The 23,830-nt window shown below is 35.5% G+C and overlaps 1 protein-coding gene across 9 annotated transcripts in view; it reads right to left on the minus strand.

Moving 5' to 3' along the window:
• TRDN (triadin) overlaps positions 1–23,465 on the minus strand; it is a 373,465-nt gene extending 350,000 nt beyond the window's left edge. For all 9 annotated transcript variants that reach the window (XM_073789556.1, XM_073789557.1, XM_073789553.1 and 6 more), the window contains exon 1: positions 23,232–23,465. In XM_073789556.1, the coding sequence (XP_073645657.1) occupies positions 23,232–23,253 (22 nt within the window). In that variant the 5' untranslated portion in view covers positions 23,254–23,465. The remainder of the gene's footprint in view (positions 1–23,231) is intronic.
• Positions 23,466–23,830: the final 365 nt, after the last annotated feature.

The following is a 23,830-nucleotide window of genomic DNA, read 5'->3' on the forward strand; positions in this document are numbered from 1 at the left end:
ACAGATTCTAAGATGGCCTGTGTAATATCCATCTCCAGATAGTCATGCCCTTGCATAATCTCCTGTGGAGTGTGAACATGACCTGGAACTAACTTCTAACCAACAGGAGGCAGCAAAGTGAAGGGATGTGTACATTACTACCTTACATAAGATTGTGACACCTGACTTGCCTAGGAGACTGTCTTTCTTGCTGGTGGTCATGTTGTGAGTCCTATGTGGCAAGGATAATAAAAACAGCACCTAGGAATTGACAGCAACTTCCAGACAACAGGTTCTTCCAGGAACCAGCAAGAAACTGAGGCCAGTCCTGCAGTCATAAGGAATGAATTCTGCCAATAACCTTGTGAGTTTAGAAGTAGATCCTTCCCCCATTTAACCCTCAAATGAGACCTCAGCTATTGTTGACACTTTTATTGCATGTTTGAGAGACCTTGAAGTAGAAGATCCAACTAAATCATGCCCAGACTCCTAACACAGAAACTATGAGATAATAAATATATGATAATTTAAGCCACTTTGTGGTAATATTGTTACACAGCAGCAGAAAAGTCAAGGGCCTGCTAAGCTGAATTAAACCTAGAAAGATGCAATTTACCTTAGTTATTTGTACAAGTTCTTAGAGCTGGAAGAATTAAATTATTTTAGGAATTTCATAATTCTTGTGAAATATGAAAATGAGATTAGTATGTGAAAGAAAATTGAAATGTCAAAACTTTATGTATAATTGTAGGTTTTACTGTAAATTTTAAGTCTGAAAAGAATGCCAATAATTTTAAAATTGTCAAGAAAACCAGACTGAGAAGAACAAAAGTTACACTATATTCACAAGATGTGAGGGGGGAAGAAAAGAACAATGAAACAACTGTCCCTACTGCAATCTGTATAAGTTAGAGGAATATTATAATCTTTATTATCTGAGTAAAGTGAAACAAAATAATTTTTATATATTACTGATTGCATGTGTGTATGATTCATACATACACCAACACAGATGTATGACTCTTTGGAGCTCCCATAAAGTTGCTTGATCGATACAAGAGAAAATAAATTAGTGTTTATATTGTCCTAGTATGTGTCAGGCAGTGTTGGGCACTTTCACATACAGGCATATCTCAGAGATATTGAAGGTTCAGTTCCAGACCACTGCAATAAAGCAAGTCACATGAATTTTTTGGTTTCCCAGTGTCTATAAAATTTATGTTTACACTAAGTCTATTAAATATGCAACAGCATTATGTCTGAAAAAACGACGTACATACCTTAATTTAAAAAGACTTTATTGCTAAAAAATGTTAACCATCATCTGAGCCTTCAGCGAGTCATAATATTTTTGATGGTGGAAGGTCTTGGCTCAATGTTGATGGCTGTTGATGGATCAGGGTGGTAGTTGCTGGAGATTGGAATGGCTGTGGCAATTTCTCAAAATACACAACAATGAAATTTGACCAATCTCTTAGTGCTATCTTTCACAAATGATTTCTCTGTAGCATGCAGTGCTATTTGATAAATTTACCCACAGAACTTCTTTCAAAATTGGAGTTAATTCTCTCAAACCCTGCCACTGCTCTATCAACTAAGTTTGTGTAACACTCTAAATCCTGCGTTGTCATTTCAAGAATCTTCATAGCATCTTCACCAGGAGCAGATTCTATCTCAAAAGACCACTTTCTTTGCTCATCCATAAGAAGAAACTCCTTTCATTCAACTTTTATCACGAGATGGCAGCAACTCAGTCCCATCTTCAGGCTCCACTTCTAATTCCAATTCTCTTGCTATTTTCACCACATCTGTAGTTACTTTATCCACTCAAGTCCTGAACCCCTCAAAGTCATCCATGAAGGTTGGAATCAATTCTTCCAAACTCCTGTTAATGTTAATATTTTGACCTATTTCCATGAATCACAAATACTCTTAATTGCATTTAGAATGGTCCATCCCTTCCAGAAGGTTTTCAGTTTAGTTTGCCCAGATCCATCAGAGGAATAAATATCTGTGGCACCTATAGCCTTATGAAATGTATTTCTTAAATCATAAGATTTGAAAGAATGACTCCCTGATCCATGGGCTTCAGAACGGATGTTGTGTCAGCAGGCATGAAAACAACATTAATCTCCTCCATCTCTCTACACTTGGGTGAACAGGTGCATTGTCAATGAACAGTAATATTTTGAAAGGATTTTTTTCTTTTTTCTGAGCAGTAGTTCTCAACAGTGGGCTTAAAATATCCAGTAAACCATGTTGTAACAGATGTGCTGTCATCCAGGCTTTGTCGTTCCATTTATAGAGCACAGGTAGAGTAGAGGTAGCATAATTATTAAGGGACCTAGGGTTTTCAAAATGGTAAATGACCATTGGGTTCAACTTAAAGTTACCAGCTGCATTAGCCCCTAATAAGAGAGTCAGCCAGTCCTTTGAAGATTTGAAGCCAGGCATTAACTTAATCCTCTCTAGCTATGAAAGTTCTAGATGGCATCTTTCTCCAATAGAAGGCTGTTTAGTCTACACTGAGAATCTGTTGTTTAGTGTAGCCACCTTCATGAATTTATCTTAACTAGATCTTCTGGACAACAGCAGCAGTACTTCTACACTTGCTGCTTCACCTTGCACTTTCGTGTTATGGAGATGGCTTCTTCCCTTAAACCTCATGAATAACCTCTGCTAGTTTCAGACTTCTGCAGCTTCCTTACCTCTCTCACCCTTCATAGAATTGAAGAAAGTTAGCGCCTTGGTCTGGACTAGGCTTTGGCTTAATAGAATGTTGTGGCTAGTTTGATCTTCTATCCAGACCACTAAAACTTTCTCCATATCAGCAGTAAGGCTGTTTTGCTTTCCAATCATTCATGTGTTCACTGGAGTAGCACTTTTAATTTCCTTCCAGAACTTTTCCTTTGCATTCACAACTTGGCTGTTTGGTGCAAGAGGCCTAGATTTCCACTTGTCTTGGAATTTAATATGCCTTCCTCACTAAGCTTAATCATTTCTAGCTTTTGTTTTAATGTGAGAGACATTCCTTTCACTTGAACACTTAGAGGCCACTGTAGCATTATTAATTGGCATAATTTCAATATTGTTATGTCTCAGAGACTGGGGCACAGCTGATCAGTGGAGCAGTCTGAACACATATTTATCAATTAAGTTCGCCATCTTAAATAGGTGCTATTTGTGGTGCCCCACAATAATTACAATAGTAACATCAAAGATTATTGATCACAGATCACCATAACAAATATATTAATAATGAAAAAATTTGAAATATTGTGAGAGTTACCAAAATGTGACACAGAGACAAGACATGAGAAAAGGCTGTTGGTAAAATGGTGCTGATAAGACTTGCTTGATGCAGGGATGCCAGAAACCTTCAATTTGTAAAAAAATGCAAATTTGCAAAGGGCAATAAAGTGAAGCTCAATAAAATGAGTTATGCTTGTATACACCCTATAAACTGTCATTATTATCTTTCTGTTGTAGATAAGAAAACTGCACTTCAGAAACATGAGTCACATTGTGAGTACAAGGGAGAGTAAGAGTTTAAATCTATGACTCTCTGATCTTATACAGTGTTTTCACCAAACATTCTCAATACACAGAGTTGGTAGTTAGTAAGCACAAACACATCATCAAGGCTGACATTCCTTCTGATTGGCTTGGGGTGTTCATTTTTATGTCAGTGCCTTTGCTTTGTCTGTAAATACATGTTTGAAATATCACATCTACACCTTCTCAAAAAATAGTTTTATTTGAAATTTACAGGTTAGAAATTAATATGACTAAAAGGCTGAAAAATAGTGTACAGCATATGGAGAAACATCTTTTTCTCTTCTTGGCTCTTCCAACTTAAGTAAAAAGCCGAGAACAATGTAAAATTAGTGTTCTAAAAGACAAAGGGTCACTATAAAGAGAATGGTGACCTGCTATTTTCAAGTTCAAAAATAGAAGAGGAAATTGTGTTAAATCTTAATAGGAGAGATTTAGGTGAGGACATCTTGACACAAGTATTATTATAAAAATAGCTAAGGAAAATGTTGAGTACCCTTGCATGAAAATATTTAACTATAAGACAGATATTCATTTTCTTTGACATTTCTTATAGTATATTTCTGCTTAGGGACAGGAGAAAGACTTGAAGTAGTTTCCAGGCACATAATTTTATAACAAGAATAACTCTTGTATTTTAACATGAAATTGCTTGAAATGACCTTAAAAACTGTTTCAATTCTACTTTCTTACAATTCTATTTTATCATAATGGTATTTCTTTCTCATCATAGAAATAAAATCAATAACTGAATCCAGGATAAGGGTAAAATTAGATGCACTGAATAACAAGGAAAAGTGGTACATTTGGTGAATAATGACCTAAAACAACTATGAAAGGCAATAGCATCATTCTTCACTTACGGAGGTATTAGAAAATGTCAGACACTGAACAAATCTAAGGCTCATATGGTGCCAACACATGTGTCCTAGAAAAAAGACTCATGATTTGAGGATGGGCAAGTGATGCCAGAATTTACATGAAGAAAGTCCCAATCTACATTTATATCAGGAACATTTTTAGTTCCAATTGAAATAAACTTAGAGATTTCCTAGCATTCATTTAAATAAATGTATTTAAATATATATTTGCAAGTTTTATGTTTCCTAATTATTATAAGGAATTCAAAACTTATCATCTTAAAGAGAAAACATAATCTCTTTCAGCACTAATCAATTAATGTCATCAACATTATTAATCAACTATTTTATCTGCTTAATAACCTCATTTATTCAGTTTGATTGAAACGCTTTTAAAAAAGGTAAGCATAGAGACAGCTTACAGTGTATTATAAAGAGATACATGTCTAATCTTTTTAAAAGTGTGAAACCTAAAGCCAAACACCCAGTGATATTCAATAAATATAAATTGGTAATAATTATTAATTTTTAAGTGTTAAAAAGCATCTAAATAAACGTTTGTATCCCTTTGTAAAATCTAAATCATCATTAACAACATAGAAATATCATTAAAGGGTGAAACAATTCTTTTTAAGATTTGTCGGGTTTGAAACTATTTGGCACTATATACAGATAATAAATATGAGTTGTACGGCACACAAGTAACCCAGCATTATGAACCTTTCTTCTTATAAAGATTCATATGCACTCTTTAAAGAGTCAAAGAAAAAATAAATTTAAAAAAATTCTTTCTCCTTCTGGTCTTCTCTCACAGGATATCCATTGGTTTATTCACTTCAGCTGAAAATTAGATGCTAAAACCAAAAGCGTAGTTTTTCTCTAATCATCCCTTAAAATACTCTAGATCTTCTTATGCAAATGGAGGTCCATGTACAAGCAGCATCCTCATCATCTGGAGCATGTTAGAAATGCATATTCTTAGGCCTCACCGCAGCCCTACTGAGTCAGAATTAGCCTTTTAATAAGATCCTCAAGTGACTCATACACACATTGAAGTTTGGGAGGCACTGGCTTAAGTGTGTATAAATCACTTCAAACTCTCCACCATTCAAAGAACATACGAATGTTACCATGGGACAATACCTAGATATTTTTTTAAATAACCTCAAGTTGACCCTTTTAATATTAATTCAGAGATAAATGAAAAATTTAGAAAAATGAGGTGTATTTACAAAATTATTCTAAAATAAAAATATTATGACTTGCTTCTGAACTTAAGCTACTATTATATTTAAAATAAATGTTTTAAATACATTTATCAAAGAACATCTATCATGAAATAATAATTTTTTATGACACAGTTACCAAATACTTTCTCTTACTGCTTCATGCACAGTGTCTCATGAGACACTAGGAACTCAATATTAATTAAAATTAAAACTTTAAATTCACATTTTATTCTCTGCATCATAAGATAAATACATGTACACTTTGTATTTATTCATATGAATTTATACTGTATAAATTCTGTATAAATATTATGTATTTATGGTTTCTCACAACTTTGCTTTGCTGTTGCTTTCTTTACTTTCTAAAATTTGTCCTTTAATATTTATCAACAAAGATACAACCACCAGCATTCTGCCCTTTAATGGACATTCAGGTCAAACTAAGGAAAACTTCATTTTCATGCAAATCTAACTTTTGTTTACTTAGTTCCAAATTTTATTTTTCTAACTTTTACAACTTCAAGAACTTTAATTACATCATTTTTAATATCTGCTTGAATCCCACCATGTGATCGCCTTTTTTTCTTTAATGGGTTTTATTTGGAAGATGTTTCAGCACAAAGATTGTGTCAGTAGTTTAAAATCTGCAGAAACTTTATGCAAGGATACATTAGAAGTCTCAAACGAAAGAAGGAAAGTTTTAAAATCCGAATATAAAAGGAAGGCATGTTTATTTTAGTTTGGACAGCAAGCGGAGTAATCTCACATCTTTCACCTACCTCAAACAGATCATGTTTAGCTGACATGACTGTGGGTTCCATGAAATTAATCTCTGACCTGATTCTTTTTTTACTGCAGCAGTGTCAGCTTTCTATCCAGTGGAAAATGTAGCTTCCTAGTGTGTGCAAACCTGGAAAGGTGAAGAATACCCATTCCAAAAAGGGCAAAGTGTCCTGATTTAAGAACCAAGAGAACTTTTTAAAGAAGTTTACTTTATAATTTTCAAGGCAGTGTGGACAATATGTCTTACATATTGTGTATAGGTAATTAAATATACATACATGCAAATGCTACTGATTATAGAAAAAGCCATATTTTGTGTTTCATAAATGGCATAGAATTGAATGGAAGCAGACTAACTGTAGAGATTTTAAGAAGAAATAAATATTGCACAAACTATAACCCTCTTTCCTAAGATTTTCAATTATCCATTTCTGAAAAATATGAACCAAAATGAAGTGCCTCTCTATATTTGCTGATTATTAGAGGGAAAATATTACTTACTAGAAAACTCCATTTATTGGAAGGAAAGTCAGCATACATTTCTACAGAAAGAATAAGCCAGTTAGTCATTATCAGAAATAAGCCAGTTAGTCATTAACAATTGTTAATTGTCCCAATAATGAGTTCTGTAACCTTGGAAAGAGGGCTCCTTTTTAGCCTCAGGTTTCTTATACAAAAGGGAGACCTATTTTTTTAATTTAAAAAGGGACTTTTATAAAAAATTCTTGTGGAAAAAATTTGCGGTTATTCTATGTCAGTTTTTTATAAGCCTTCTGAAAATGTGTCTCTTAGTGCATAAGAGAGAGTTGCAGTAATCAGATAAACACAGTATATTAGGTTTCTACTGCTGCCATAATAAATGACCATAAACTCAGTGGCTTAAAATAACACAACTTTATTATCTTAGGGTTTTGTGTCACAGAAGTCCATCATGAGCCTCCAGGGGCTAAAGTCCAGGTATTTGCAGGGCTACACTCCTTTGTGGAGGCTCTCAGGAAGAATTCATCTCCTTACACTCTCTGGCTTCTACAGGCTACCATATTCCTTGGCTCATGGCCTCTTCCTCCATCTTGAAAGCCAACAGTGGCTGGTCAAGTCTTAACATCACATATGCCTCTGACCACAACCAGGAAAGATTCTCCACTTTCAAGGACTCATATGATTAGATTAGACCCGCCCAGCTAATACAGGATAATCTCTTTATCTCCAGGTCCCTAATTTAATCACACCTGCAAATTCCCTTTTGCCCCGTTAAATACACGTTCACAAGTTCTGGGGATTAGGGCATGGATATCTTTGAGGGCCATTATTTTGCATACCATAACTAATATTCTCTCTACTCTTTATCAGTAGACATTTTGTGAGCATTTCTCAATACAAAGTGTCGCTTAGGCCTGCTTAGTAGAGCAAAGTATTGTGTGGGGATCTTAAACATTGAAAGTTGCTTAAATTCCCTGGCCACAACCAGTACACTTTTAAAGCATTTTTGAGAGTTTCAGATGACAAAATGAACATGAAATGGATAAAATTAAATCTCTGAAGCAGACTACCTTTAAAGACAGGAGGTCCTGATCTAAAAGCAGGAAGAGTAGAACTGGAAACTTAAGTCTTGCCTGAATGTGAAAAATAGCAATATCTGAATAAATGTCATTAAAGACTTACTAAAGCTTGAGTCCATGAATAGGAATGTACCAGGAATCCTAGAAAAAGGGAGCCCGACCAGCAAGAATTTCGTCATCCTCACCAGTGCCAGCAAGGAGATCAACATGCAGAACCTGGTGAGGATGAGTATTCTGGTCATCAGACATAAGTTTTCTACGTCAGCATAAACTCTGGGAAAACAGGGACTATTTTTTGTTGTTACTGGCCCAGCTCCAAGCACAACGATTGGCAATGAGGAGACATAATATTCAATAAATATTTTTGAATATTTTTTATGCCAGGTTATGCCAGGTCTAAATGATAATTCTTGAGTTGCTGCTTATACAGCCTCAGATACATTGGGGATTAGTTCTTTTTTAAATTTTAATTTATTTTTTATTGAAGTATAGTTGAACTACAATGTTGTGTTAATTACTGCTGTACAGCAAAGTGACTCAGTTATACATATATATACAGTCTTTTGCATATTCTTTTCCATTATAGCTTATCACAGGATGTTGAATATAGTTCCCTGTTCTATACAGTAAGACTTTGTTGTTTATCCATTCTATATATACCAGCTTGCATTTGCTAATCCCAAACTCCCACTCCTACCCTCTCCCACCCCCCTCCCCCTTGGCAACCACCGGTCTATTCTCTACATCCCTGATTCTATTTGTTTCATAGATAGGTTCACTTGTGTCATCTTTTAGATTCCACATATAAGTGATATCATATGGTATTTGTCTTTCTCTTTCTGACTTACTTCACTTTGTATGATAATCTCTAGTTGCATTCATGTTGCTGCAGATGGAATTATTTCATTCTTTTTTATGGTTGAGTAGTATTCCATTGTAAATATGTACCACATCATCTTTAGGGGATTACTTCTTTATCTCTCAGAAGTCCTTATATTCTACTTATTCTCTCCGTGCTCCTCCAAATACCCATCATATATATCTCATAGGACTAGGTCAATTTCTACAGAAAAACAAGCTGGGACATTTCTAGTAGATGCTCATTGAGGTCATCCTTTCTCCATGTTTTTCAATTAGATAATAATAGAATTTGATAAGCTAAATGATAATACACATGCTACACAATTTGAGTGAACAAGGTATCTTCTTCATGCCTAATTCACCTTTTCATCACAGAGCATAGTGCCATGAAATAAATATACATTGTCAGTAGAGCCATAGCATAATAAAACTAAAAAAAGAGAAATGATCATAGCAGTATTGCTCATAAAAGCACCAAATTTAAAAAATTCCAACGGATAAATAAATTATGACATTCATACAATGGAATACTGTGCAGCAAGAATAACATAAAGTACAGCCACATACAACAAAACAGATGAGTCATACAAACAGTGTTGAATTAAGGCAGCAAGACACAGAATAACACATGCTGTGGGGTTTCATTTATGCAAAGAACAAACATGGCAGAAGTAAATTGCATTGTTTATAGATGTGGAGGTTATAAAACTATAAAGCAAAGCAAGAAGATTTTTATTAAAAGAGTAAGAATAGTTTTTCCTTATGGGAGAAGGGCTGGAGAAATAGATGTCTCGACTGGGAAGCAAAGCCAGTGAGAGTCAGTCTATTGGTGGGCAGATTGGACTATGCTTCAGAGGTGATGGCAGTATTGTTTTCTGATCTGGGTGTTGGTTTTGTGGATGTCAACTCCATTAATGTTTAGTAAATGTTATATAAACATATATGATTTATGCAGCTTTCCATGTCTATATTTTACAAAAGAATTTTAAAGAAAAAATTAAAAACATTTAAAAAACTGTGATGACTCATGTTATTTCTTTTCACACTGAATGGATGAGATGGCGTGTCTTTTGAAAACCAAGTGGAACAATATTTTTCAAAAAATTAAGTCAGAAAGAGAAAAACAAATACCGTATGCCAACACATATATATGGAATCTAAAGGAAAAAAAATGGTTCTGAAGAATGTAGGGGCAGGACAGGAATAAAGACGCAGATGTAGAGAATGGACTTGAGGACACGGGGAGGGGGAAGGGGAAGCTGGGACGAAGTGAGAGAGTGGCATGGACAAATACACACTACCAAATGTAAAATAGATAGTTAGTGGGAAACAACTGCATAGCACAGGGAGATCAGCTCTGTGCTTTGTGACCACCTAGAGAGGTGGGATAGGGAGGGTGGGAGGGAGTCGCAAGAGGGAGGAGATATGGGGATATATGTATATGTATAGCTGATTCACTTTGTTATAAAGCAGAAACTAACACACCATTGTAAAGCAATTATACTCTAATAAAGGTGTTTAAAAAAAATTGCCACAGTTACCTAATTATTTATTCACCTGTAGATAGTGCTCTTGTGTATTTTGGCTTCTAGATCAGTGTTACGTAACAACATAATTTTAAGTAAGTTCCTACATGATTAGAAGACACATTTGCCCTTTTGGTAGTGTAGCAAAGGATTAAAAACACATCGGAGGTCCCTAAGTAGACTCAGAATTCAATATGCCACGATGTAGGGTGACTATCAGGTAAAAAAATGCAATCCACCCTCAAGTTTATAATTTAGCTTCTGTTAAACTATATGAGGCAATTTGCAAAGTACTGACTTTCAGTTTACCCATTAGAGCTGCTTCCACCTGTGCCTCTCCTCAAATTATGCTGTCATTTCTCAACTCATTAGCTCAAGGACATACAAAATAAGCCATCACCTTTCACTGATTTTTCTCAAGGGGAAATTGTGTTATTGCATTTAGTTTGTGAATCTCTTTGCCCCACACTTCCTTAAAATTATCCTGTTTTTATCTTTCTACTATAGAATTACAAATAGCAAATCAAGGCAACCAAACATAATTCCTTTTCAGAAAGGATTTCATCCTATTCCAAATAACTTTCTAATCATTGAACAAGATGGCTATCTTTAATATTCATATAATAACTCTTAGTTGGTAACTGATTAAAGACTATTAAGAAAACATTCCTAGCAATGCAAATTCTTTATATTGACCTAAAAAGAATCTTCTGTATAAAACTGGAAGATAACTAAGCCAGGAATTTCTCATAATTGAGTACTCTGATGCTAGCTCCTTCACAACTATTAGCACCTTTGCTCACTTTGTCTTAGATTCTTGTTTGTTGTTAACTGGGGTGTGGTTTAGCATCTCTGTTGGAAAATGTTTGGGATTGTTTGTTCAGTCAAAATTATGGTGAGGGGTGCTACTGTATGGTAATTGTCCTGCAGTGTCTGGGAGAGGCTTTTCCTGCCCCAAATGTCAGTAGAGTGTGTCTTCTCCAGCTTTGATTCCCCAGCATAGATCATGAGGGCAAGATGTTTATTTAATGAAAATATATCAAATAATTGTTTGTTAAATAAATGAAACTGGGGCTATTAGCATCTAGGGATTTTGGTGAAAAACTTCATTATTTGCTTTTCTTTTATGTTCCTGTCCTTTCATTTAGAAAGATCTTTCAAGTTTTAAGTTAAATTCTACTTCTTTTTAACAGTTCCTGGTCAACCAAGTCCATCTATTCTCTTGCTTCTCAGATTTCCCTGATAATCATATCTCATAACCCTAATTTGTTTATTTGTTATCTATTAATTTATTCTCTAGCTGTTTCATATATGTAAATATTGTCTACTTTAAATTTGAAGAAGAAACCAAAAAATCTATCTCACAATTTTTATATTTATAATTTTATCTGTACTTCCTTTAGGCAACTTAGAACTTCCGAACTTGTATCATATAGTTACTTATACAATTATTTCATCTTTCCTTGAGCACTAGATTTATATATATTTCACATTTCACCCTCAGACCTAACAAAGATATCCCAAATATATACAAGTAAGTACTTCTTAAATGAATGAACATCCTTCAAGATATCAGAAGTTTTGCCCCTCTGCATCCACAGTTGAATAACAGAGTGATGGGACAAAGATAAAATATCCTGTTCCAACTCTATGACATAAATCACAGCAAGATTCTTTCTGACCCACCTCCTAGAGTAATGGAAATAAAAACAAGAGTAAACAAATGGGACCTAATGAAACTTAAAAGCTTTTGCGCAGCAAAGGAAACCATAAAGAAGACCAAAAGACAACCCTCAGAATGGGAGAAAATATTTGCAAATGAAGCAACTGACAAAGGATTGATCTCCAAAATTTATAAGCAGCTCATGCAGCTTAATAACAAAAAAACAAACAACCCAATCCAAAAATGGGCAGAAGACCTAAATAGACATTTCTCCAAAGAAGATATACAGAGTGCCAACAAACACATGAAAGAATGCTCAACATCACTAATCATTAGAGAAATGCAAATCAAAGCTACAATGAGGTATCACCTCACACCAGTCAGAATGGCTATCATCAAAAAATCTAGAAACAATAAATGCTGGAGAGGGTGTGGAGAAAAGGGAACCCTCTTACACTGTTGGTGGGAATGTAAATTGATACAGCCACTGTGGAGAACAGTATGGAGGTTCCTTAAAAAGCTACAAATAGAACTACCATATGACCCAGCAATCCCACTACTGGGCATATACCCTGAGAAAACCATAATTCAAAAAGAGTCATGTACCAAAATGTTCATTGCAGCTCTATTTACAATAGCCCAGAGATGGAAACAACCTAAGTGTCCATCATCGGATGAATGGATAAAGAAGATGTGGCACATATATACAATGGAATATTACTCAGCCATAAAAAGAGACGAAATTGAGCTATTTGTAATGAGGTGGATAGACCTAGAGTCTGTCATACAGAGTGAAGTAAGTCAGAAAGAGAGAGACAAACACCGTATGCTAACACATATATATGGAATTTAAAAAAAAAATGTCATGAAGAACCTAGGGGTGAAACAGGAATAAAGACACAGACTTACTAGAGAATGGACTTGAGGCTATGGGGAGGGGGAAGTGTAAACGGTGACAAAGCGATAAAGAGGCATGGACATATATACACTACCAAACGTAAGGTAGATAGCTGGTGGGAAGCAGCCACATGGCACAGGGAGATCAGCTCGGTGCTTTGTGACCGCCTGGAGGGGTGGGATAGGGAGGGTGGGAGGGAGGGAGACGCAAGCGGGAGGAGATATGGGAATGTATGTATATATATAGCTGATTCATTTTGTTGTGAAGCTGAAAGTAACATACCATTGTAAAGCAATTATACTCCAATAAACATGTTAAAAAAAAAAAAATATCCTGTTCCAAAACACCTGGGTACTGACAGCCTGTGTCACTCAAAGATAGGGACCCATGCTAGAATCATTCTAGCCAAGACCTACAAGACATTTCAAATCTAGAGAGACTGGGCAGAAACTTAATAGTTAAACCTGTCTACCTAATTCAAGAGATAGCCGAAATGATCTGGCAACTTTCAAAACTATATTATTATTTCTAATACAACTCTTCCAGTCACTATGAACAAAGTCTCTAAAGGGTTCTGTGAATTTATTGCTTCAATCTAGTTATATCTAGATTAAAAATTCCTGGTCACAGCTTCTGAACCTCGGACTAAGGATCATGTCTCTTTATCCTTTCCTTGAAAAAAGCTTTTCCCTAGCATCTTTAAAACCCTCTTGCCTCGCTTCAGTGTTTAATTCATTGGCCGTATAATACACCTTGACAAGACCACCGGCCTATTAACACTAGTTCTTATAGTACTTAGAACAACACTGATCATAGAATTAATTCTTTGCAGCTGATTTCTCATTATTACCCTGAAGAAACTTATTTAGTGAATACCTGTCTCACAGTTAGCATTATCTCATTATTTCTTCGTGAACTGGAAATAGGGATCCATAAATACAAACTAAGCTCAAAGTGGAGTGTTTGAGGATCAAAAGCAACAATGGAAATACAAACAGTGGGAGACCACTTAAATAGGTGAGAAAAAACCCAAAAAAACAGGGATCAAAATAAACAACTAGTTTAAAATAAATCAGGCACGTGAGACATCCAACTTTTTCAATACTATAGCAATAGGGTCCCTTAACAAAAACAGGGGATTTTTACCAAATTTCTTAGCCAGGTAACTCCACACCTTGGTCACCCTAGGGTTTCATCCCGCAAACCACTAATTCTCAACTACCACCCATTTCTTTTTTTCTTCACCTCTACATTGAGCAAACCTACTCCTGATCTCCTTACCTCTTGGCCAGCCATTTCACCTTCCCAACAACGGCATGTGCACTGTAAATGATCAGAGTCAAGAACAGGACACTATCATTCTAAAGTTATTTTCAGCAAGTTTCAATGTGTGCTCACTGATCATAAGATATATGAACAATAGCATGACTTTGTTAAACCAAATTAAACACTCATCATTCATAAATCCTTACTGAAGTCATATGTTTTTAAATCTGTCTACTCTTAGTTTTTCTCTTTCCTGCTTGTTTTTTAATCTACCATATTAGAGTCAGCGACCTTGTGTTATTCTTCTTCATGTCCCCATTGTCTGGCATTCAGCCTGGTATGTAATATGTGCTAAAATATCAACTACAACTGAGCTTTCGATATGACCTACTGCTTTATACATCTACTTATAGGTTGATAGTTAATACCACGGAGTCTAAAATTTTGTTATATTTCAAATGGATGTACTTTGTTTGCTTTTCTCTAAATGCAACCCCTAATACTTCTACAGATTTAAATTCATAAGCATGGAGTTTTACCATCCTATGGTAACTTATAGATTTTATAGTACACTCTTTTTCCCCCAGGCAATTATACATAAGTTAAATAAGAATAACCACAGACAAAAATAATAGCTCTAGCGCTGAATGTCAAAGTGTCACTTAATATTTGCCATTTTTGTTGTGACATTGTATCAAATGTCTACCACAAACAGAAAATTCTCTTAATCACATGATGATTTTATTTTAAAAGGCAACAATAAATTTTCCAAGGAAACCTTGCTAAAAATGTATTTTGAAAGTAGTATAAATAAGCGGAAACTGATTCTTTCACATCCGCAAGCTCACTAATGCCCTCGAACATTTTTAAAACAAAATTTTAAATATTAAGAGCTCTTTCTTTCTTTAATTTTTTTCAACGTTTCAGTAACCTGTGTCATGGAGAGGAAATGATGCAACAAATGAGTAGCAAGGATAAAACAGGTCTATCACAGTGAGTTCTAGCCTCATGCTGTGTGAAAAACAAACCAAGTTTCCCCTGTACAAAGCAGGTTGCCAAACAATAATTATCTTTGTTCTTCTAGGTTAAAAGATTGTATCTTTAAGTTGTTTAAGGAAAGACCACATGCCGCAGCCCCTGTCACAGAAACTAAGTTAGAAACTATCTAAACGATATATATTTAAATGTAACATTCAACTACTTTATAAGAGAGACAGACTCTGTGGTTTATGAGGAAACAGCTCATTTACATCCCAAAGGATCTCTCAAAATCATAAATTCCATGAGCCTTTGACAGCTTGACTTCGGGCACGGAGATGTGGAGATGTTTGATCTTTAGAGAGCATAACTTGTAGAAAGAGAAGCAGGACTTTATTCATTACACATTTGCCAAGGATATTCTTTTCAACTTCCTTTGAAGATGGAAAATACTATCATTTTGGACGAGCAAGTTCATCTATTTCTGCATAACCCTCACTTGGGGCAATACATTTTTATGTGACATTCAAATAAGTGCTTTCTATCAGAAATTATGCATGGTATTCATATTATCCAGAGAAAATAGGAACTGGGGAGAGCAAAAAACTTAACTTTGATGGATCTTCCTAGAACTTTTAAGTTGAATAGAACCTAAACTCCATAAACTTGGAATTATTGTATGATGTTAATGCATAGTCACCAGATGAAGTTTTCCCCCTAATTTGCTCTTTCTAAATGTGTTACTTTAGATAACATACATTTTTAAAATACATTAAGCATGTCCCCAAAGCGTTTCTTTTTATTTGAAGGAAGAAAAGAAAATAATAATGCTTTAAACTCTGTAAATATAAAACCAAAAACTTAGCTGGAAAATCTAAACTATCTATGCATTTTCTTTCAAACTGATATATTCAACCCAAAGGTCAATGTAGATGATTTTAAAATTGCTTAGTTGTACCATTTTAGGTTTCTCTCATCTTTAACATTGTTAACTGATTAAAAATGCAAACAGCATTGGAGGCTTTAACTCTCTAAGGATTCCTAAGCCTTTAGAATAATAGCTGGAATAGCCTCAATTCATTTTTGTATTGTAAAAGTAGAATGATTTTTAAATTACAGTCCCAGTGATGACCAAAAATAAATAGGAAAAAAATTAAGAAGTATTTAAGCTAACAGAACATTTTCCATGGGTACTGTGTGCTTAGAGATGGGCTGGGGGGAGGGTGAAAGAGTCAATATTACAAATAATAACAAAAGGAAGGAAAGGAAAAGCTATACGGAAAAGCTTCGTAATGAAACCCGACTAGAGCTAACACTACAAAGATATACTTTCTGTCCACTTTCACTACCTATTTTGCATCATGGATGCTTTGAACAGCTAAAAAAATATATATAATTTGCCAATTAGCACGACCATGTAAAAGTTGGAAAATTTCCTCTGGTCATATTATTCACTATTAACCGAGGTTAGCCAACTAGTGTATGTCCCTCCGCCCCAGACCACCTATGGTTAAGTAGTGAAGCTAGTGCTTAAACAGGATTTCTGACTTGAAACTCCACACACTTCCTACTTTATCACACTGCCTTTAATTATTTTAATGCTGACTTCCCTCAGTTCCACACTACTTTTTCTCTCTGATTTTTAATTAACTATATAAGTCACTGTTTTTCACACTTTCTTCTCTTTTCTAAATTCAACTTGACCAGTAAAGAAGATGATGTTTAGAGTCGGTCTGATCAGTTTTATGTAATATCTGCCTTTCAGCCTTTCAGAATTTCTGTGATATTTAAAAGACATATTTTTGCAAGACGTTGGCACTTAATAAACATGATGTTCCTGACCATAGCAATTTTTAGGATTATTTTTCTTGCATCATGTTGACTCCTTAGGTTTTTAATTTTTCCTCAGGTTTTCACATGGACCATCTCAAAAATGATCTGTTGCTCACTAATTTCTCTAATTAATGTCACTAATAATATTGAGAAATGTTATGAAACTAAGCAACAGATTCCCACATTATAATGAACATATTTGAAAATCATTATTTCCTGGTCTGTTGTTAGAAATGTAGATTTCTGGACCCCTCTGTCTAATATGAGCATTTTTTGGTTTCCATTTCAGTAACTACAGACTGTTCAATTAGGGGGTAATTTGCACTTATGAATAAATTTGGTGGCCAGTAGAGTCACTGACCTTACATGCATTACAAAAATTATTTTTCTTAAAGTTATTTACTTCACTACATCAGCTCTGTTCTTTTCCTTTCTAATTATTATGGAGAAGCTTGAATATTTGCAGAAGTAGACAGAAAATTATAATGAAACTCCATGTACCCATCATCAGTCCCAATGTAATCAATTCCTGGCCAATCCTACCCCACCCACACCTCATCTACTTTATTCTCTGGCATACTCTGTAGAAGCAAATTTCAAGCATATCATCTCATCCATATTTGAGTACGTGTATGTCCAAATAATAAGCAGTTTTAAAATATAACCACATATATACACTAGTATGTATAAAATGGATAACTAATAAGAACCTGCTGTATAAAAAAAATAAATAGAATAAAATTCAAAAAAAAAAAGAATATAAGAATCTGGCTAAAATCCTTCTTTTGACATTATTTGAACTTATTCTGCCAAATAAGAAGTCTTGTCAAATCTTGACAAAATATGAATAAACTGAAAATGTGTTTGCTTGTTAGAAACATATATGCTCATTTTGGAACATGTTGGTATTTTTCAAAAAGATAATAAATCATTCTATTAAAAAATAAAATAAAATATAACCACAAGATTATTATCCCACCATAAATATGATAATTTATTAATATCATCTAACATCCAGAGTCTATTAAATTTCCAATTATTTCATAGATTTTTTTTGTTTTTTGCAGTACGCAGGACTCTCACTGTTGTGGCCTCTCCTGTTGTGGAGCACAGGCTCCGGACGTGCAGGCTCAGCAGCCATGGCTCACGGGCCCAGCTGCTCTGCAGCATGTGGGATCTTCCTGGACCGGGGCACGAACCGGTGTCCCCTGCATCGGCAGGTGGACTCTCAACCACTGCGCCACCAGGGAAGCCCCCTTTTCATAGATTTTTTAAAGTTTGTTTGAATCATGATCTAACAATTCTATACCTTGTAATGGGTTGCTCTGTTCTTACGTTTCTTTTCATCCACAGGATTCCTTGGCATCTCCTTATGTTCCTAGTAACTTATTTGAAGGAACTGGGTTGTTAGTGCTGTAGAGGTTACCATAGCCTGGATTTTGCTGACTGCATAATATGGTGTAATTTGTAACACAGTCCTCATCCTTCTATTGCTTGAAAATCCAAGGCGGTGTTATTTTTCTTTCATTGGTTTTCTTTTCTATTTTTCTTTTGCTTTTTTCCCTGTTTTGTTTTGAGTCAGAAGAGTCAGTTCTAGATATTTCTTTTTTCTTTTAAATAAATTTATTTATTTTATTTTTGGCTGCGTTGGGTCTTCATTGCTGTGTGTGGGCTTTCTCTAGTGGTGGCAAAAGGGGGCTACTCTTCATTGCGGAGCATGGACTCAAGACGCGCGGGCTTCAGTAACTGTGGAGTGCAGGCTTCAGTAGCTGTGGCACGCGGGCTTAGTTCCTCCGCGCCATGTGGGATCTTCCCGGACCAGGGCTCGAATCCATGTGCCCTGCATTGCCAAGAGGATTCTTAACCACTGCACCACCAGGGAAGCCCTAGATATCATTTCAATGGTTGGTTATGTTTTGCCTTATATTTCACCAACATTTTGCCTTTTTGTGGCTTCCAGACTTTTACCCATGGGTCTTTGCATTGCCCTCTATCGCTACATAATGAGAAAATCCAATCTTAAAGGACCTGAGCACAAGTCTTTTCATTTCACTGTGCCTCTTACCATCATGGTTCTCCTCTTCTGAATGTACTGGCTTGTCAATACCAATTTTAAAATGTGTTCCTGGGACTAAAAATGATATTCTGTCTGTGGTCATTGCTTCTCTTGATCAGGAGAACATAACCCAGAAGTGATTAAGCTTTGAATCTAGTGCTTCATCCTCTTCCTCCTCCCCTACCCCCAAGTCATCTCCACTTAGGCCAGAGTAGCCACTTCTGGTTTTGGCAAGATAAACACAGATATGGAGGTTGCATCTTCTCCTGGTCTTAATTTCATCATCTGTTGCTCTGGGTTATCTAACTTGTGTGCATAGTTATTAAACATTCTGGCTGTGAATTTAAAAATTTTTTTTTTCTTGAGAGCAACGATGGGTATTCTTACGCAAAGCAGAGCAGTGCATAAACTAAATGACCATTTTTGCTCTAAATTTTGAACGTCAAACCCTCTCAAATGTTTGTGACAGAAGCAGTAAAATGTGGTTAAACTAATAGGAAAGAATTCCTTACATAGTACAATAACCCTTCTGAATCCTGAGGTTGTATAACAGCTTAGAAGTTGAGAGTTTGACATCACTTCTCTAACTTGAAAAAAAAAGAATTTCCTTTAACTACGTATTCTAGTAAATGCTAATTTAATTGTATATAGGCTCTCTACCAACTTGAACCTATTGCAGAAAAATTTGTATTTTCCTATATTCTGGAGGTAGTTGGACCCAGAGAACACAATTATATGAATGTTATTGTAAAACATAATTTGACTGTGTGTTAGTTAATTGGCAATTTGAAAACATTATCTATTTTACCAACTTTTTAAAAAGTCTCCATGTTTTTCACAAAGCTATTAAGAATTAACTAAACTTTACTGTCATCAAAATTACTCAAAAAGTATTTTTACACAGTGATATATTCTATCAAATAGTTGATGAAATTGGTAGTCGAAAGTTCATATGAACCTCAGAAGGGGAAGCTAACTATGGCATTTGTCTAGGAATAACTGGGCCTCTGGAAAGAAGGCAGAAGGCTATTTATAACTCTAAACCTTAGCACTGTTTGAGTCAGATCCAGTCTGGGGCCTGATCTAACCTACCCAATGTAGCAGGGGCCAAACCAGAACAGGGGTCTAGTACAGGTCCCTCCCAACCTCTGAATTAACACCAGGCTGACTATTAGTCTCACGCAGCAAAAGGAAGTATTTAACATGCCTCTGGAGTCAGAGATCTGAGTGTGAATCCTAGCTACACCATAAATAGCTGTGTGAATTCAGGCAAATTTCTAACCTCTCTAAACCTCAGCTTCCTATTCCATAAATAGCAATAATAAAAGTATCTATCTCATTTTGCTGTCCTGAGGATTAAATGGTCATGTTACATTTGACATATAACGTCTTCTGAATAAATATCAGTGGTTATTATCATTATAATTATTAATTTATCATAGCTAGAATCAAAGATATTGTTTCCCTAAAGTCCTTTGGGGTTCAACTTTGTTCTAATTTTAGTTCATCTGTTACTCTGTACCTGAAACACAATTCCATATCTAACATTACTTCCTTTCTTCTGTCAGATGAAGTAAGCCAGCTTGGAATATGCACTGAAAATCTATGTGAGGAACTCAGGAAGGTTTACAGATATGCCGTGCATTATAGTTGAGTAAGCACCACAAGAAACATGAACTCTATCCTCAGACCTCCCCCAATTATCAGTGACCACGAGAGAGTTGTATAATCTCCATGACCTTCAGTTTTATAAAAATTGAGGTGAGGACAGTGGACTTAAGCTTTCTAAGGGGCTACTCCAGCTCTGTCTTAAGTACTACAAGGTGTCTGCTTGCTTTGTGATCAATGGATGAGAAGAATCATCAGTATATGTCTAAGGCTACTGACGCAGTGCTTACATTTCAATAATGGGGCAGCAAAAGAAATATAACAGATGAGAGGAAAGAATATTCCAGGTTGATGGAACAACTTGTACCGAGGCTCTGCACACAAGTACACCTCTTATAAAAGACTGAAAGAAGGCTATTGTAGCTGGCGCACAAAAAGTAAGAGTCACGAAGACAAAATGAAAGGTGTGTAGTAGAGCAGCATGCAAGAAACTTTGGATGAACACAGAGAATGACTGTGGTACTAACCTTAAAAGGTAAGCTCATCTGAGTTGTCAGTCTAATTATCATTTGAGAAATATGATTAATAAATCATTCCAGAAAAGGAAAAAAGTACATAACTAATGCGATGTTCAGATGACAAATATCCTATGAACTGTTAAGGCCAGGGAGTAGGAAATGCCCATCACCTAGGAACTAGATGGCGTTTTTACATTTTTAATTCATTACTAATTCAATGATTTTTTTTTAGAGGTGACAACAAGAGGTCTTCCAAGTACCCTTTAAACTCTCCACGGGGAGAAGACAGAAACATAAGTTCTATTCCATAATCTGGAATTTTCCTGTAAAAACATTTATGAATCAAGTGCGAAGGTCTACAGAGCATAACCCACAGGCAAGTGAAAAATGTTTTGGCCAAGTGACCCGAATCAGCTGGCAGTTCATGCCCCATGCAGAGGCAGGGAACATATTCACAGGTATCTTAATAACTTGTGCAGGGCTAAGTGAGACATTTTTACAGATAGCTATCTTTAAGACCATCTAAAGGTCACACGATGCAGCATATCTAAGGAATAAGAAAAAATGCTATTTATATTTAGCTAGCAAATTCTGAACTAAAATTGGTAAAGAGGAAACCTGATATCCTCTTAGAGAAATGAAAAAACACAAACTAGATTTAAGGGAGCTGGCTTCTAATCTTGGCAATACTGTGGTTTTGAGCAAGTCTCCAAATAAGAGAGTTACAGTTTCTATTTCTGCAAAATGGAGATAATAATGCTAACTTAATTGAATTCTGTGAGGTTTCAATAAGTACACACACATAAAGTCCTGAGCAAAATACCTGATACATAGAAATCTCTCAGTAATTATTTCTATTAATTTGGGGGTACTAGACTAAATTTCTTAGTGGAAGATGCAAGTAAGACAATTCTCTTTGTAAGTAGTGACTGAAAATCTTAAATTGTGAAATGACCATATGCCCATACTAATGTCTACCCAAAGAGCCAAAACCACACATTCTCTTTTTTCAGTTGTCTGATTAAAAACAAACCAGCTCAGCATTAGACTTGGAAGCTGTGGAGAGCACCACCTGTCTGATTTGCTTACAGCTGTCAGAAGCAAATTTTAGATCCACCTCCCAAATTTTTACCCCAGCTAGAAATGGATTGTGCCCGTATTCAAAACTCTTTAGTTGTCTTAAAGATAGCAAAAAATATATATATAATTATATATGTACATATATTTTGCATATATTATATTTGGGCAAAATGATTGCTATCATGGTCGAATAATAAAAATGTTTTAAGGTGTGGTACATACCTTTTCAGAATAAGCTTTAAAACAGAAAAGCATACAGCTTTTCAGAATAAGCATGAAAACAGAAAATATTTAATATAGATTCATCATGTAGAGGTAAAAGACATGAGTGCATGAAAAGAATCAGAATCAAAAGCTTAATTACTCTATTTTTAAAACCATACTGATTTAAAGTGATTTTGTGCAATTCCAAACCTTGTCTCTGAATACCCACCAACATACATACAAAATTTTTAGGTATATAAATCTTATATGTGTGTGTGTGCATATTTATATACTCGAGTTAGAAAGGAAAACAAATTTAAGATCTCCAATTTGATATGTCATAAAGCAAAATGCTCAAAATCAGTTCTCTAAGTTTCAACATTAAATGCAACATTTTAAGTTCATCGTGGTCTCCAGCCTTGCGTGCAAACCTTGTAATTTTTGCTAGGTAAGATACCAGCCCTAACACTGCATGACCATAGCTATTTATAGAGGTATGGGTGACAACTGTTAACTAGTTGGGCCTTTGGCATCACAAATAGCAGTTTCCACATGCAAAATTTCAGAGAAACTTCTTTTCACTCCCCAACACACACATCTGACAGCCTCTCAGCTCCCAAACCCATTTCTTTGATCCCATATAGAATCATCCACCAAGAAAACTATCTAAAAGCAACATTTTAAGAGGACATATTGACCATCAATGGGACTGTCAATTTCCACCTTTTTCTTTTCTGTTTTCCTAGTTGATACTATTGGAAAATGCTAGCAATACCTTCAGCCGTGATCTCAGTCATGGTGGTTGGAGAAAGGAAAAGGCAGGCAAAAGTTCCGGTCAAGTGGCCCTTTGCAGAATAATTTAGGTTTGGAGAACTCTGATAGGGGGCTCTGTGTGAAAGCGTGAGGGCTCTTCCTTTTCCTGGCTGTTTCTGCTGCTCCTTTGTTGTCCTGTTGAACTTTGTCTCTTCTCTGCAGAGTTCTCCCCCCCTGGAAACAACCTGAGCCCTTTCCAAGCAGCACTTGTGGCTCAGGCAGAAGTATCAGCTTCGAACAAAAATAGCTTCATCTCCCTAGGACTCTTCAGCACTTTTTTTTTTTTGGCACTCTAAGGGAAACACACACACACCAGCTCTCCAGCCCCAAAGAGAGATAGGCCAAGAAAAGGCAAAGGAACCAGAAAGTACCGTCTAAGCCCCTACAGTTTCCCTAAGATAATTACAGATTTGGGGGTCTATGTCAGAAAACATGAAATAAAGAGTTGAAAGTAATCTTATCCGTGATAGCTCAGATTTATTCTTAGTGCCCTTAAAGCTCAGAACATTCCTCATCCCCTTATTTGGTGTGGGGAGGATCCTGTAATGTCTACCCAAGGCA

This window comes from Tursiops truncatus, chromosome 12 (assembly GCF_011762595.2).
Source record: "Tursiops truncatus isolate mTurTru1 chromosome 12, mTurTru1.mat.Y, whole genome shotgun sequence".
NCBI classification, from domain to species: Eukaryota; Metazoa; Chordata; class Mammalia; order Artiodactyla; family Delphinidae; genus Tursiops; species Tursiops truncatus.